Source organism: Camelus ferus, chromosome 17, assembly GCF_009834535.1.
Source record: "Camelus ferus isolate YT-003-E chromosome 17, BCGSAC_Cfer_1.0, whole genome shotgun sequence".
Taxonomy (NCBI): Eukaryota; Metazoa; Chordata; class Mammalia; order Artiodactyla; family Camelidae; genus Camelus; species Camelus ferus.
Genome location: NC_045712.1, coordinates 22,960,689 through 22,972,863, shown reverse-complemented (window position 1 = coordinate 22,972,863; position 12,175 = coordinate 22,960,689). Strand labels below are relative to the sequence as shown.

The 12,175-nt window shown below is 42.1% G+C and overlaps 1 protein-coding gene across 2 annotated transcripts in view; it reads right to left on the bottom strand.

Moving 5' to 3' along the window:
* Positions 1 to 1,205: 1,205 nt before the first annotated feature.
* Positions 1,206 to 12,175, bottom strand: part of DCP1A (decapping mRNA 1A) — a 50,291-nt gene continuing 39,321 nt past the window's right edge. For both annotated transcript variants that reach the window (XM_006190380.3, XM_006190381.3), the window contains 4 exons: positions 9,447 to 10,199; positions 7,414 to 7,479; positions 5,494 to 5,712; positions 1,206 to 5,189 (listed from right to left, as the gene is read on the bottom strand). In XM_006190380.3, the coding sequence (XP_006190442.1) occupies positions 5,109 to 5,189; positions 5,494 to 5,712; positions 7,414 to 7,479; positions 9,447 to 10,199 (1,119 nt within the window). In that variant the 3' untranslated portion in view covers positions 1,206 to 5,108. The remainder of the gene's footprint in view (positions 5,190 to 5,493; positions 5,713 to 7,413; positions 7,480 to 9,446; positions 10,200 to 12,175) is intronic.

Sequence of the window (12,175 nt, the reverse complement as noted above, 5' to 3'; positions counted from 1 at the left end):
GGAAAGCAGCAATGGTGGTGGAGGAGAAAGGAGTGCTGGATTTGCACCCACCTTCTGCCCTGGGCCTCGGCTTCCTCACTCCACCGGTGTCCTGGCAGGATGCCTCTGAGCCCCGCTGGCCCTCCTGCTCTTATGAAGCAGGATCCATAAACAGTGAGTGAAAACATCACCAGAAACAACCAGGAAGCCTAAAATCCCAACCCCTACAGCTCTTGTTTAGGACCCGGTCACCTTAGTTTTTCATGAAATCCTGATGAACATGATTCCCTGGTTTCCTAGCTCATGACAGCTGAAAAGTAGCAGGTGAGCAAGTCACTCTAGCTTCGAATAAACAGTGGTAACGAGTGACCTAAGGAACTATAAAAAGCAATCTAGAATATCTGTCATGGAGGCAACAGAGTCAAGAAAAAATTCTAGACCAGCTCTCCGGTCTGCTGGGCTTTAGGTGCTCCACTCACCACTGGCTTAATGAGCAGCTGCCTTTGGCACGTCCTCAGTCACGCTCAGCTTCAACTCCCTTCTCCCTCACATGGGTTATTGTGAAGATCAAGAAAATAACGACAGCAATCCTTCAGTGGTGAATGAGCTTGCATTAGTGATGACTGGTATGTGTGTACAACATAGTCACACAGCAAGAGTTAAGCCTATGCTCTGCCCCGAGAAAGCAGGCAGGTATAGCAAATATTTTAGGGAGAAGTATTTGGAAACATACTTAATGTGAACAATTATTAGGGAGACAGGATTAACGCTTTTTTCCCCCTCTATTTCCCATAATAATCATATTTTACTTTCTTCCCACCCTCTTTTCCTCCTTCCTTCTCATCCTGGATGCCTGGCACATATGACAGCTCATTACACATGAACTGAGTGAATCTGGGAAATGACCCGGCTGGAAAGCCCCTATAAAACAGTGTTTTGGGCCGTAATTAGAACTGTACCCTCGATCTGGGGACACCTTAGAGGAATAAATAAAGTTCTCTAGATGTCTCCTCTTGAGTTACACACTGAAAATTTAGCTACCAGGGAGAGAAGTGCTCATGTAATGCAGAAACCCTGGGGCTCAGGTTGGAAACAGGGAGACAAGAGTTTGTTGGTTTTGTTCTCTTACCCCACACCCCCTCACAGTATGAGGCTCTGGCAAAGTGCAGCAACTCATCCAAAAGTTCCTGTTTCTGTAAATGCAATAAAAACACAATGAAAATATAGTAGGTGCTAAAACTTGGTTTTGAACTTTTATTAAAAAAATATATTTGCAAACATATAAAATTTAGGATGAAAAATGCTCATTTGAAAACAGGTAATAACTTAATATTTGCAAACATACACAGATGGTATAAAATCCATACCATTAAAAATGTTAATGATGCCGTATTGCGCTCATGGAACAGAAATCTTGCTGTAGTTCAGAGCTGCTCACCCCCACATTGCAGGGAGCTGAGACTCTGGTACACTGAAAATCATGGGAGCCACATGGCCAAAGCAATAATACAGAATAAAAAACCATTTAGAACACATATTTTAAAAACACGTTTCTTAAGGAATCACACAGATAAAAGGGAAACACAATTGTGCATTTTCCCCATTCAAAGTGAACGATATTGCATCTCAGCATTTCAAATGAAGATGTCAAATACAAAACCGAGTGAAACATTGCACACATCTCTCCTGCTGAATTTGCTGAAAAACAGGCTCCTTGAGGCCCCGGCCCACTCAGAGAAATGTTCTCAAGCACAGCTTTTAAAAAGCCAGTGTAAGTTGCTTTACTTGGTTCAGATCTTAACATTTTAGACACCTGAACACACAGGGCACCATTGATTCCAGAGGGCCCTCTGAATACAAATGAAGAAAACCAAAGACAGGTAAGAAAGAAACACATGCTCAGCAGCAAATGCGCAGCAAGAACGTGGGACGCACGTCTCTGTGATTCCTCGTCTTCGCTCACGCGGGCTGAGCCCACTTGTGCCTGTGCCACCTCTCATCCCTCTGTGTTCTACGTCTTGCCCAGAGATACAGTATGATGGCTGATTTTGTTTTTTAAGCAGGTAGGCACCTTCAATTTCATGTTGCATTGTTAGTAATACAATGGCAGTTATGGCCTGTACTACCAAAATGAGAAAGTTTCAAACTACATTCTTTGGGGAGGAGAGTAATAAAGCTGCATGGTTTAAAAATATTTACCTAGTAGAAGATCTGATGGGGTTTACAATTTTTACAAGAAAACATAGGTGGAAAAAGAACAAATACTTCACATGCAAAATCGGGTCATATTCTAAACTAAGCCTGTGCATCCTCTGGCAAGTAAGGACCCAGGTCAACTTAGGGCTCTTAACAAAACCCCTTGGTGATGGCTACCCAAAAGCCTTCGATGCTAAGCTGTGGACATTCACGCTCACATGCAGATGGCATGAAATGCTTCTCCTGACACTGACAGTCACTTGAAAACTTCAGATTCAAAGTCAAACCTTATAAACCTTGGGAGAGATGCACAATGAGGAGGAGCTTCTGCCTTAAAGGAACAGGTTGTTTGGGAGGTGAGAGTCCATTCAAAGACATCACATTTACTACAACAAAAGAGTAGTGCCATCCACAGGGGTGAGGGTGGGTGTACAGATAGGGGAGCCTAAACGCCGGTCACCTGGAGTCCTGCAAACCCAGCAAGAAGCATCTGTTTTGGTGTACATTTTGATTCAACTAAGGTTTAAAACTAAGATTCCAGTAAAGTCACTGCAGTAATGTAAACATGCAACCTAAACGAGCATGAGGTTCTGGACAGAAGCCTGAAAAAGGAATAAGGCAACTGAACCACAACTTTCGGGCCAGGGTCATCCAACTGCAACTATTCAGGCTTGGCCTGACTTCTCTAGGGACTCATTCTGGCCTGAACTTCCTGGTAATAATGACGGTGAACTTCTGGCTCCTGAATTTTCCCTAAATGCTTCCCTAATGAATATATAAATTTGGGAGTTGAAACAGGTTTACCCTTTTCAAGCCTCCATGACTCGGGCACTTAAAAGTTTACTTTCACACTAAGGAAAACTTATCACAGATTCTCTTTACTGTCTATCATATTCATTCCTTGGATTAGAGGGTGGAATTAAACAGATTTGATTACAGACCCCCTTCAGGATATTCTCTCTTAACTCTATCATACTATTACACATACTCAAATCATCATTTCAATTCAAATGTCTATCGTAAACAGAACCCTTTGATTCTTCCATTTACCAAAGCCCAGTGAGACTACACTTGGGGGTGAGCAAACCTACTAGTGCAACTGTTTTCTGAGAGCAGTCACGTGACTACATGGACACCACCTCCTGGCGTCAGCAACACTCCTTATCTTACTGTAACTTTCTCTTTCCCCGCTGATGCACGAGCAATTCATTTTTGGTTGCTGAATATTTATACTACCTTTGAAAACAAACTATTCCTAATTGAATATGAGAACTTAGAAGCTTCCCTGACATCTGCACAATTCACAAATAACTAGGCAGACAGCAATAAAAGACACTAAATAGGGAAGCAGAGAAGCTGTACAGGAAGTGTGTTTAGATTAACAAAATCCAATCAAAGTATTCTTTATGCTAAAAAACTAAGATCAAACTCAAACAAGTATGTCATTCACAAGTAATTTTCTAAAATCTCAGCTAGAAAAAAAAATCTATGGATTTATGATTGAGTTACCATTAAAGCTTAAATGATTGTTCCCGAGGAACCATCACATCTGTCAGCATTATTCACAGCTAATCCTTACGCTAGCTGGTTGAGCCAATTGGGTTTTGACCCCATCATTAAATAGTGCTCAGAAAAGTAAGCAGTGCATCTTAATTGGTTAAATACTACAAAATGACCTGTATCATAGAAATGAAGACACTTTCATTCAAAGAATATCTTAAAATTACTATTGCTGAAATAAATCAAAATCTACATTAAAATATTACTAATCACCATTACATGCCATAAAAGAATAAATATAAATCATGGCAGATCAATAGCAGCATAACAAAGCATCTTTACATATTTTCACACTTTGGGCTGCAAAAGTACTCAGCCTAGGAATACATTGGTAAAGTTCTGAATTTTACACTTTGTTTTTAACTCCATATTCTACAATAACGTAAGGGCAGTGTGAGTAACAGTTCCCTTTTCTGCATAGCTTTAAAACTAGTCTCAGTAGACTTGAGAAATGGAACCAGAATGGCTTTGTCAGATTGGTCCACTGGTCTTTTTGTCCAAGTGTTAATAAGGAAAACAATTAACAATGACTTGTAACTGTGTTTAGACAGAAAAGGAAAATAAGGCTATGATTCACACACAAACTTAACATTTTCAAAACTACTGGAGAGTCTAACTTATAGTGAAGATTTTTGATAGAATTTGGGCTTTAACCCAGCATTTACTTCAAAGGTGTGCCATGCCTGCTCCCACACCACCATGGCCCAATAGGGCCCAATTCTAATGCTATCACTGTACTGGGAGCCCGCTGCATGGCAGCACTGGGAACACTTAAAAACAAAACACAATTAAGAAATTTCAGAACTTTTAAGGCCCAAATGGGGCAGTCACATAAAATATACTTCACTTGAACAAAGCAGTCTGAATTTCTCAACTTAACCTCTGATCCTTAAAACTCGAAGCTACTTTGCACAGAGCTGACTTCTGCTCTTTTCAGAAACTGACTACCAGCCTAACACTCAAGTTTTTAGGGGGGACTGGAGGGGAGAGGAGTGTGGGTTGGGCTGAACTCTTTTGCAAGGCTGGTGGTGACCCCTCTTCCCCAAGACCTTGAATGTAAAAGCGAGCTGAAAATCAGATTTCTTATTTCACAAACTTGCTTAGAGCTGATGAAAACACCCACACAACTTAACTTAACACAATGGTCTTTTTTTTTTTTTTTTTTTTTGTCAAAACAAAGGTCTGCTGGTGATGCTTCACAGTGAAATCTCCATTATCACTGAGAACGTCACTTGGAAAACATTCTTAAGGAATGAGTCTCTCATAGGCTCAATTTCAGGATTCTCAAAACTCAGTGTTCTGTTTAGAAGTTTCCATGATGAGGCCTATTTGTTTCTGAGGTCAACACTGCCTTCAGATTTACTCTGCTCCAGTCATAAGTTGTGGTTTTCTTTGTTCTTGGTCAGAACCTGCAAGTAGACTTCATGAAGTGTACTGAGGAAGCTGGAATCATTCTGGAAGAGATGGTAATGTCACGTTTTCCTCATTAGAACTTACTTCCTTAATAACACCTTAGGAAAAAGCTGTATAAATGATTTGTATAACTAATTACCCAAAGAATTCCACCACCCAGAGACAACCATGATTAATATTTTGGAATTCACTCGGGTATTTTTCCACCAGGAGCATATGCTCAGGAAGAGAGAAACATGAGTCCTGGCTAGTCTTGAATTTTCCTTATGAACTGATTTTCTAAGAACTCATACAATTTTTTTTTAAAGAATGAAAATTCAAAGACTAAACTGATATCCTACATACCTTGATTAGATGTATCAGTGTATCCTGGAGCTGAGACTTGCTGAGGATAATAGAAGGCTTTCTCTGATTTTCTGATGTTCCAACAGTGAGAGGAGAAGAGGAGCTTGCTTTCCTCTCAAGGTCTGAGGACCTTGTAGCTGTCTGCTCAAAAACACTTGGGGACAGCAGGACTGAGGACGCTGCTGTGGTTGTTGCAGTAACCAGTGGGGGGCCTGCCACCTGCAGGGGAACAACAGTCATTCGGCACGGAAGTGTGGAAGCCAGCAGCCAGGCCCTACAGTGGGACACCTGACAACAAGCCTGAGCAGTAGGAGACTGGAGCGCAGAGTCCAATGCTAGCCATTTGGGATTCAGATAAACACTCAGGAGCAGCATTTGAGTATTTTACATCTGGTTAGGAAGCCTGTTAGCTAAAAGATGAAGAGCCCATTTGTATGATGAGGACACTCTACAGTTGTTATCAGAAGCCAAGTCTGATCATCACAGAAGGGGAATCTGATAAATAAGAGCAGGATATGCACAATAAGAACAGTCCTATGAGAAATCAAAAATGTAAGGTTTTTGAATTTATGAGGGGGCAGAGAAATGACTGGAAGAGGGTATGAAGGAACTTTCTGAGGTGATGGAAATGTTATTTATCTTGATTGGATGGTTACCCAAGGGATATACATATGTTAAAACAAAAAAAAAACCTGTATTTATTTATTTATTCATTAAAATTTATTTTATTAAAAAAATTTTTTTGGGGGGGTGGAAGTAACTGTTTATTTATTTATTAGTATTTTTTAAAATTTAACTAATGTACTGGGGATTGAACCCATGACCTCGTGCATGCTAGGCATGCACTCTATCACTGAACTATAACCCTCCCCCCCTGCATTTTATTGTATGTAAGTTTTACTTCAATAAAAATGGAATTTTAAAAAACCCAGTTATATGAAGTATTAGTTTCTTTTGTGGTGTTCAATATATTTATTACATCATACAGATATCAAAGATACAATTAAAAAAAATTAACATCTACTTCCTTCCCCGACTTAGATGTACTTCTAGGCTAATAATGGCTAACCATCAAAAGATACCAAACAGTCGTAATGAGTTTTTAAACAAATAATCCTCACTTTTGATACAATCAACAGAGATCTAAATTTTTCTTTTCCTGCCACCCTCCTCATCTACAAAGAACCAAGAGTTTTAAAAGCGTAGTTTCTGGGTTCTGAGCCATGTAGTTTGTCTTCTGGTGCAACGCCAGGCTGAGCGCTCCCACCAATCACCAAGCAGCAGGACAAGTTACAGAAAAGACCAGTTAAGGCCAGTGAGAGCTGGCTTTAGTTTAAATTCTGAGACTTGAGGAGATGTGTAAAGACTCAAAGGCAAATGGAACACAAAAGTTTAGGAACTGAAAAAGAAAAGAAGTGTGCATGTCAAGGCTGGTAGGTAATGGAGGATGGGGACAACTTTTAAAAAACAAGGTGGGGGAGAAGCAGCAAGGGACAGAGGACAGGCCTGGGAGGCTCTGCCATCAGAGCAATGGGAAAGCCAACCAGAGCAGGGCAGCCACACTGCCCTCTGCTTACCGGGACACCACAGCTCTCACCACAGCTACTCACAGAAACCAGGCCGACATGCTCTCAGCCGTGGCCCACTCGTGAACACTGATGAGTGCCCACCCTGTGAATGGCCCTGCCCTCGCACACACATAGTCAGGAAAGACATCGTTACAGAGATGACTTGAGGCCAACAAAGGCCTCAGCAATGAACACTGCCTGGGGGAGGCAAGGAGCGCTGCTCTAGGAGCGGGCATCTAAGACAGGTCTAGGCTTGAAAGCTAAAACTTTTCCCTCAAGTGACAATGTTTTACTTCATACACAGCATAAGAATTTAAACATAATGTGCTCTTCAGGAAAAGGGAATCCTTACCGGAATGGCACTGGATAACACCTTAGGCTGGGCAAAAACTTCAGGATCCTGGTTTTGCTGCATAGACTGCAATGTTTAAAAAGAAAAGTCAAATAGATGTAGCAAGCTTCAATTAAGATTTCTTAGTTACTGGGGAAAAATTGAGCTTAGCAGCAGTAAGGAACAGTTCAGACATGAACTAGATCCTAGATTCCTGAGGGGAAAGGCCGACAAGAACTGTGACAGCGCAACCACTGACTGGACTGCAAGATGAGAGCCACAGGACAGCCCCCGGCCTCCTCCAGCTGCACCTGAGAGCAGGGGTGTGTGCAAAGCCTTTACGGCGTCTCTAAGGAAAAACCTGAAACCTGTGTCTCTTCTAAGAGCTAGGGACAGCACAAGCACGTTTGTGCTGTTGAGTCTGGCAAGATACTGGCAGCATGATCTCTCTTGATAAGGTGATTAAGCTCTGGACAGGTGGCACTAAATAGTCTTCATCCAGTGTTACACTTCCATGTGCTAAATTCTATCCTCATTCATTGGGAGACAGAGAACTTGTTGTAGAGCAAACACACTAGAACTCAATGAAGCCCCAGGTCCTAAAATTCACCACTGCCATGTAAATGAAAACATACATGTATGCAAGCTTCCGTGCAAGGAGGCATGCCGGAGAGCAGGGTGCTGACCCAGAGGTCAGAATCTGGAGGGGGCGGCACTCAAGACTGCTGGCTGTACTTCCAGAACAGTAGGAACAGTGGCAGCAGGCACACTTCAGGGGTGGGATTCCTATCTGTTACACAGAACATTCTCTCTCCTCCTTACATTGCAGAGCGCCTCAACAGAAATGGCAAAAATTGACAATTTAATGATGAAGCTAAGACATTAAGTTCTTTCTCTTTCTGTACAGAATTTCAAAGGAATGGAACAAAATACTCCTTTAACTAAGAAATAATGTTCAATTATTATGATAGGCTCTTTTATATAATACTATTTGGCAAAATGTTAAGAGTTGGAGACTATTACTATTAAAGGGCATGAGAATGAAACCCTGAATGAAGGCAATGAATATTGTGATCTTGCATAAGTCACTTCAACTCTGACCTGATTTCCTCATTTGTAAACTCAACAACCTTATAAATTATCATGGGCAAACCTCTCCTTCACCCCCACAGCCAACCTACCACCAAGTCCCATCGATTACACTTAACAAATCCACTTGTCCACACTCCCCATTGCAGAGCCCCATCAGCTCAAGCCTGGGTGACTGTTCCAGTCTCCTTCTTAAGAGCTGTCCCACTTCCGTCTTCTCCTTTCCCAGCATGCCACCCTCAGCTCAAAGCCCTTGAAAGACTACCCAGAGCCCTCAGAAGAAACCTCTAACTCCTTGACACAGTTTACAAAGTTTTGCTCATCAACCAAATACCTGCTCCTTCAAGTTTCCTACCACATAGATCCACCAGCACTACAGTCCTTTAAGTTCAGAAAACACCTTCTCATGTCCAGGCCTCTGCATGTACTGTTTTCCTCCACACACTCTTCCTACCGCTGGCTAATTTCTACTGAGTTTTCAGATCTCAGCTGAACATCAGTTTCACCAGGAAGCTTTACTTGACCTCACAGCTCCAAATCTGAGATGCTCTCAGGGCACCCCTAAGGAGTTGGGCACAAGGCAGGCACTCAGTGAGAATACTGAGGGAGCTGGGAGTGGAACAAAGCTTGGGATACTCTGGGTCCATGGCCCTGAGTCAAATAAGGACTCCTGGAACTATCAGGTAAAAATGAACAAAACCCCTAAAATACATACCCTGGAAGGAAAATACAAATACCGTGTCTTAGCTTTTACCAGCTGAAGTAATTCTGCGAAGTGGAACTGCGTTACAACACCATCAATCAACCATCTGGTTAATCACTGCAGGGGTTCTCATCTCCCCCTTTTTCTAGCCCCTGCCAGACTCAACATTTGTCTCTTTGAATGACTGTCTCATGTCAGTCAAAATCTAGGTTATTATAGTTTCATTCCGTCTAGTTATGGTCACCCACCCTCCCGCCAGTACCTGAAGGGGAGCAAGCACCATGTTGCTCAGGGAGGCTGAGGCTCTCGCTGCTGCTGTCTTAGGGGGAGGCTCTATGAAGCTCTCAGGCGTGGCCAGCTGGCCAGCTGCTGGAGAAAAGCTGGGTGCCACTGCACCTTTCCCAAGTGACTGTGTCTGTATTTGGTCATGCTGTGGGGTCAACCTGAGTTTCTGGAGAAGATCAACGTTTGGGAGGGGTGTCCCAGCTGTGTTTGCCATGCTCAGCGGGCTTCTGAAGGGACTCTGGTTGGCAGTCAGACTGGCGTGGCTCAGCTCAGGGACTGGCTGACTCAGGAGTGGAGACCTCTGTCTAGGCGTGGTCTTCACTGCCTGCATGATGGTGGTGTTTCGGGGTAGGCTGGGAGGAGCCTGTGCAGTAGAAGCTTCTGCTGGTAGAGTGGGACTCAGCACAGGGTGTACGTGGATCGCATAGCTTGGGGCCTGCTTTTCACTGGACTGTGTGATGGAGGCAGGAGTGATTAGCACCGGGGTGGTGACTTCAGGTTGGACTGAGTGGTGGGCAGCAGGATGGACACCCAGGTTTTCTGACTGAGGGACCCCTCCTGACTGCTCAAAGGAAAATGGTAGGAACGAGCTGGGCTCTTTCTGGGAGGCATCTCCTGGCAGTTTCTCCACTTCTTCTGAATCCAGACCCACAACTGTTGGCTGATCCTTTGGCAAAGAGGTTCCAAATAATTCTTCCACTGTCAGATGTTTGTGTCCAGATGGAGCAGACTGAAAAACAAATCAAACCACTCAATGAAAGAAATCTCTTGCAAACTAGTGTAACTAAACTTCTTTTCTATCAACCAAAACAATTTGCTGAGGCAAGGACGGATGGAGTCTGAAAATAAGGAAATGGAACTATAGATGTCCTCAGGATTAAGGCCAAGGTGCCTCTAGTCCCCTCTACCTGATGGATAGAAATATGCATTAGTCATAACATTCAAATGTCAGGGATTCCAGGTCAAGTAGCTTATACTTCATTTACATTCTTATAAAATATTGGCTATACTTCCTATTATATAGTATATCCTTGTATCTCATTTATTTTACACATAGTAGTTTGTACCTCTTAATCCCCTACCCCTATTATGCCCCTCACAATTTAACCATGTTTTTAAATTGCAGGCCATTCTTCCTTCCTACTCCCAAATCACAGAATTCTTAAGAAAAAGCAAAGCATTTAAGCCTAAAAATGTTTAATTTATATATATTTTAGTGATCTGGCTTATTGATACTACTGCAGTGATTCAAAGGAGAAATGTTCAAGTTTTCTGCACCTTCCTTTCAAGCAGTATTGCCAAATTCATTTAACATTTACTGAATACCCACAGAATGACAGGTCCTGCTCTGACCTGGGCCCAAGGGACATACTAGGGAGTAACAACAAAAAAAAGCCCCACCCTGACAGAGCTTATGTTCTGGGGGGAGACAAACCTAAGTACTTTGAGAACACAAGTAGCCTCAACTTACGGTTTTACTCCTGAAGTGTGTGGACTAAGTGTACTTAGTTGTTTATATATATGTTTATATGGAAAAAAAATTCACTGAAACACATGATTTTCAGGGCCTCAGAAAGTCTATAAAGGTCCTAAAGTACACTGCATCTGAAATGTAATAATGATAGCACCATGGTATGATCACATTTCTACAGGAAAACAAGCTCATTTTCCCCCAAACATTGGTTGCACCCTCTTGACAACTAATTGTGGCATTAACCAGGTACCACTGTACTGTGAAGGGCTGGAGTGGGGAAAAGAAGAGACAGGGAGCTTTTGGGCAGCAGGAAGGGAAGGGAAGGGGGCTTAGGGATCCCCTCTGTTGAAGAGAAACAACAGGGAAAGGAGGTCAGCACTGAGGACTAAGGATGCAAAGGAGTTTTACAGGTGAAGGACAGAAAAGTTTCGCGGATTTTGTATATTTTCTCTGGTGTGAGGACAGCATCACCTGTGGGGTGAGAGAGACGTAGCAGAGCAGGTCTGAAGAGATTGTAGATGGTGTGAAATAACTGTGGAAGAGGCAGAAGTCTCCTCCAGTTGTAAAAAATTTAAACTTCACACCAGACCATCATAGCATAGAAAATATTCAATAAAGAGAATTCTTTTAATATTAAAAAGCTAACATAATATATCTTGGCAAGTTAATGTGACAAGAGGCTTTGTTTAAGTGAAGGAACTCTCAAATGGCAAATTTAGGTCCCCCCCACTAATAATGCTGTAGTGAGACTAGCAAGACTATCTTGTCACAACACTTCCTAGCACTTCCAGGGATTTTCCAGACTCAGACTCTCACTTCAAATATTAGGCAGCACTTATACCTAACTATAAACTGTGGATATAAAAAAATGCAAAAAATCTTACATGGTTTAATTTCCTTACATTTTTATTTCTGGAAAAATGGTAGCGCTTGGGGTCTGAAATCAAAAATACTTAGGTTTACTACCTAAGGAAGCAAAAGACCTGTACTTTGAAAACTGTAAGAACACTGATAAAAGAAACTGAAGATGACACAAACAGATGGAAAGATATACTGTGTTCTTGGACTGGAAGAATCAATATTGTTAAAATGGCCATACTACCCAAGGCAATATACAGATTTAATGCAATCCCTATCAAATCACCAATGGCATTTTCCATGGAACTAAGAACAAAAAATTTTAAAATTTGTATGGAAACACAAAAGACCCTGACACAAAATAAACCCAACCA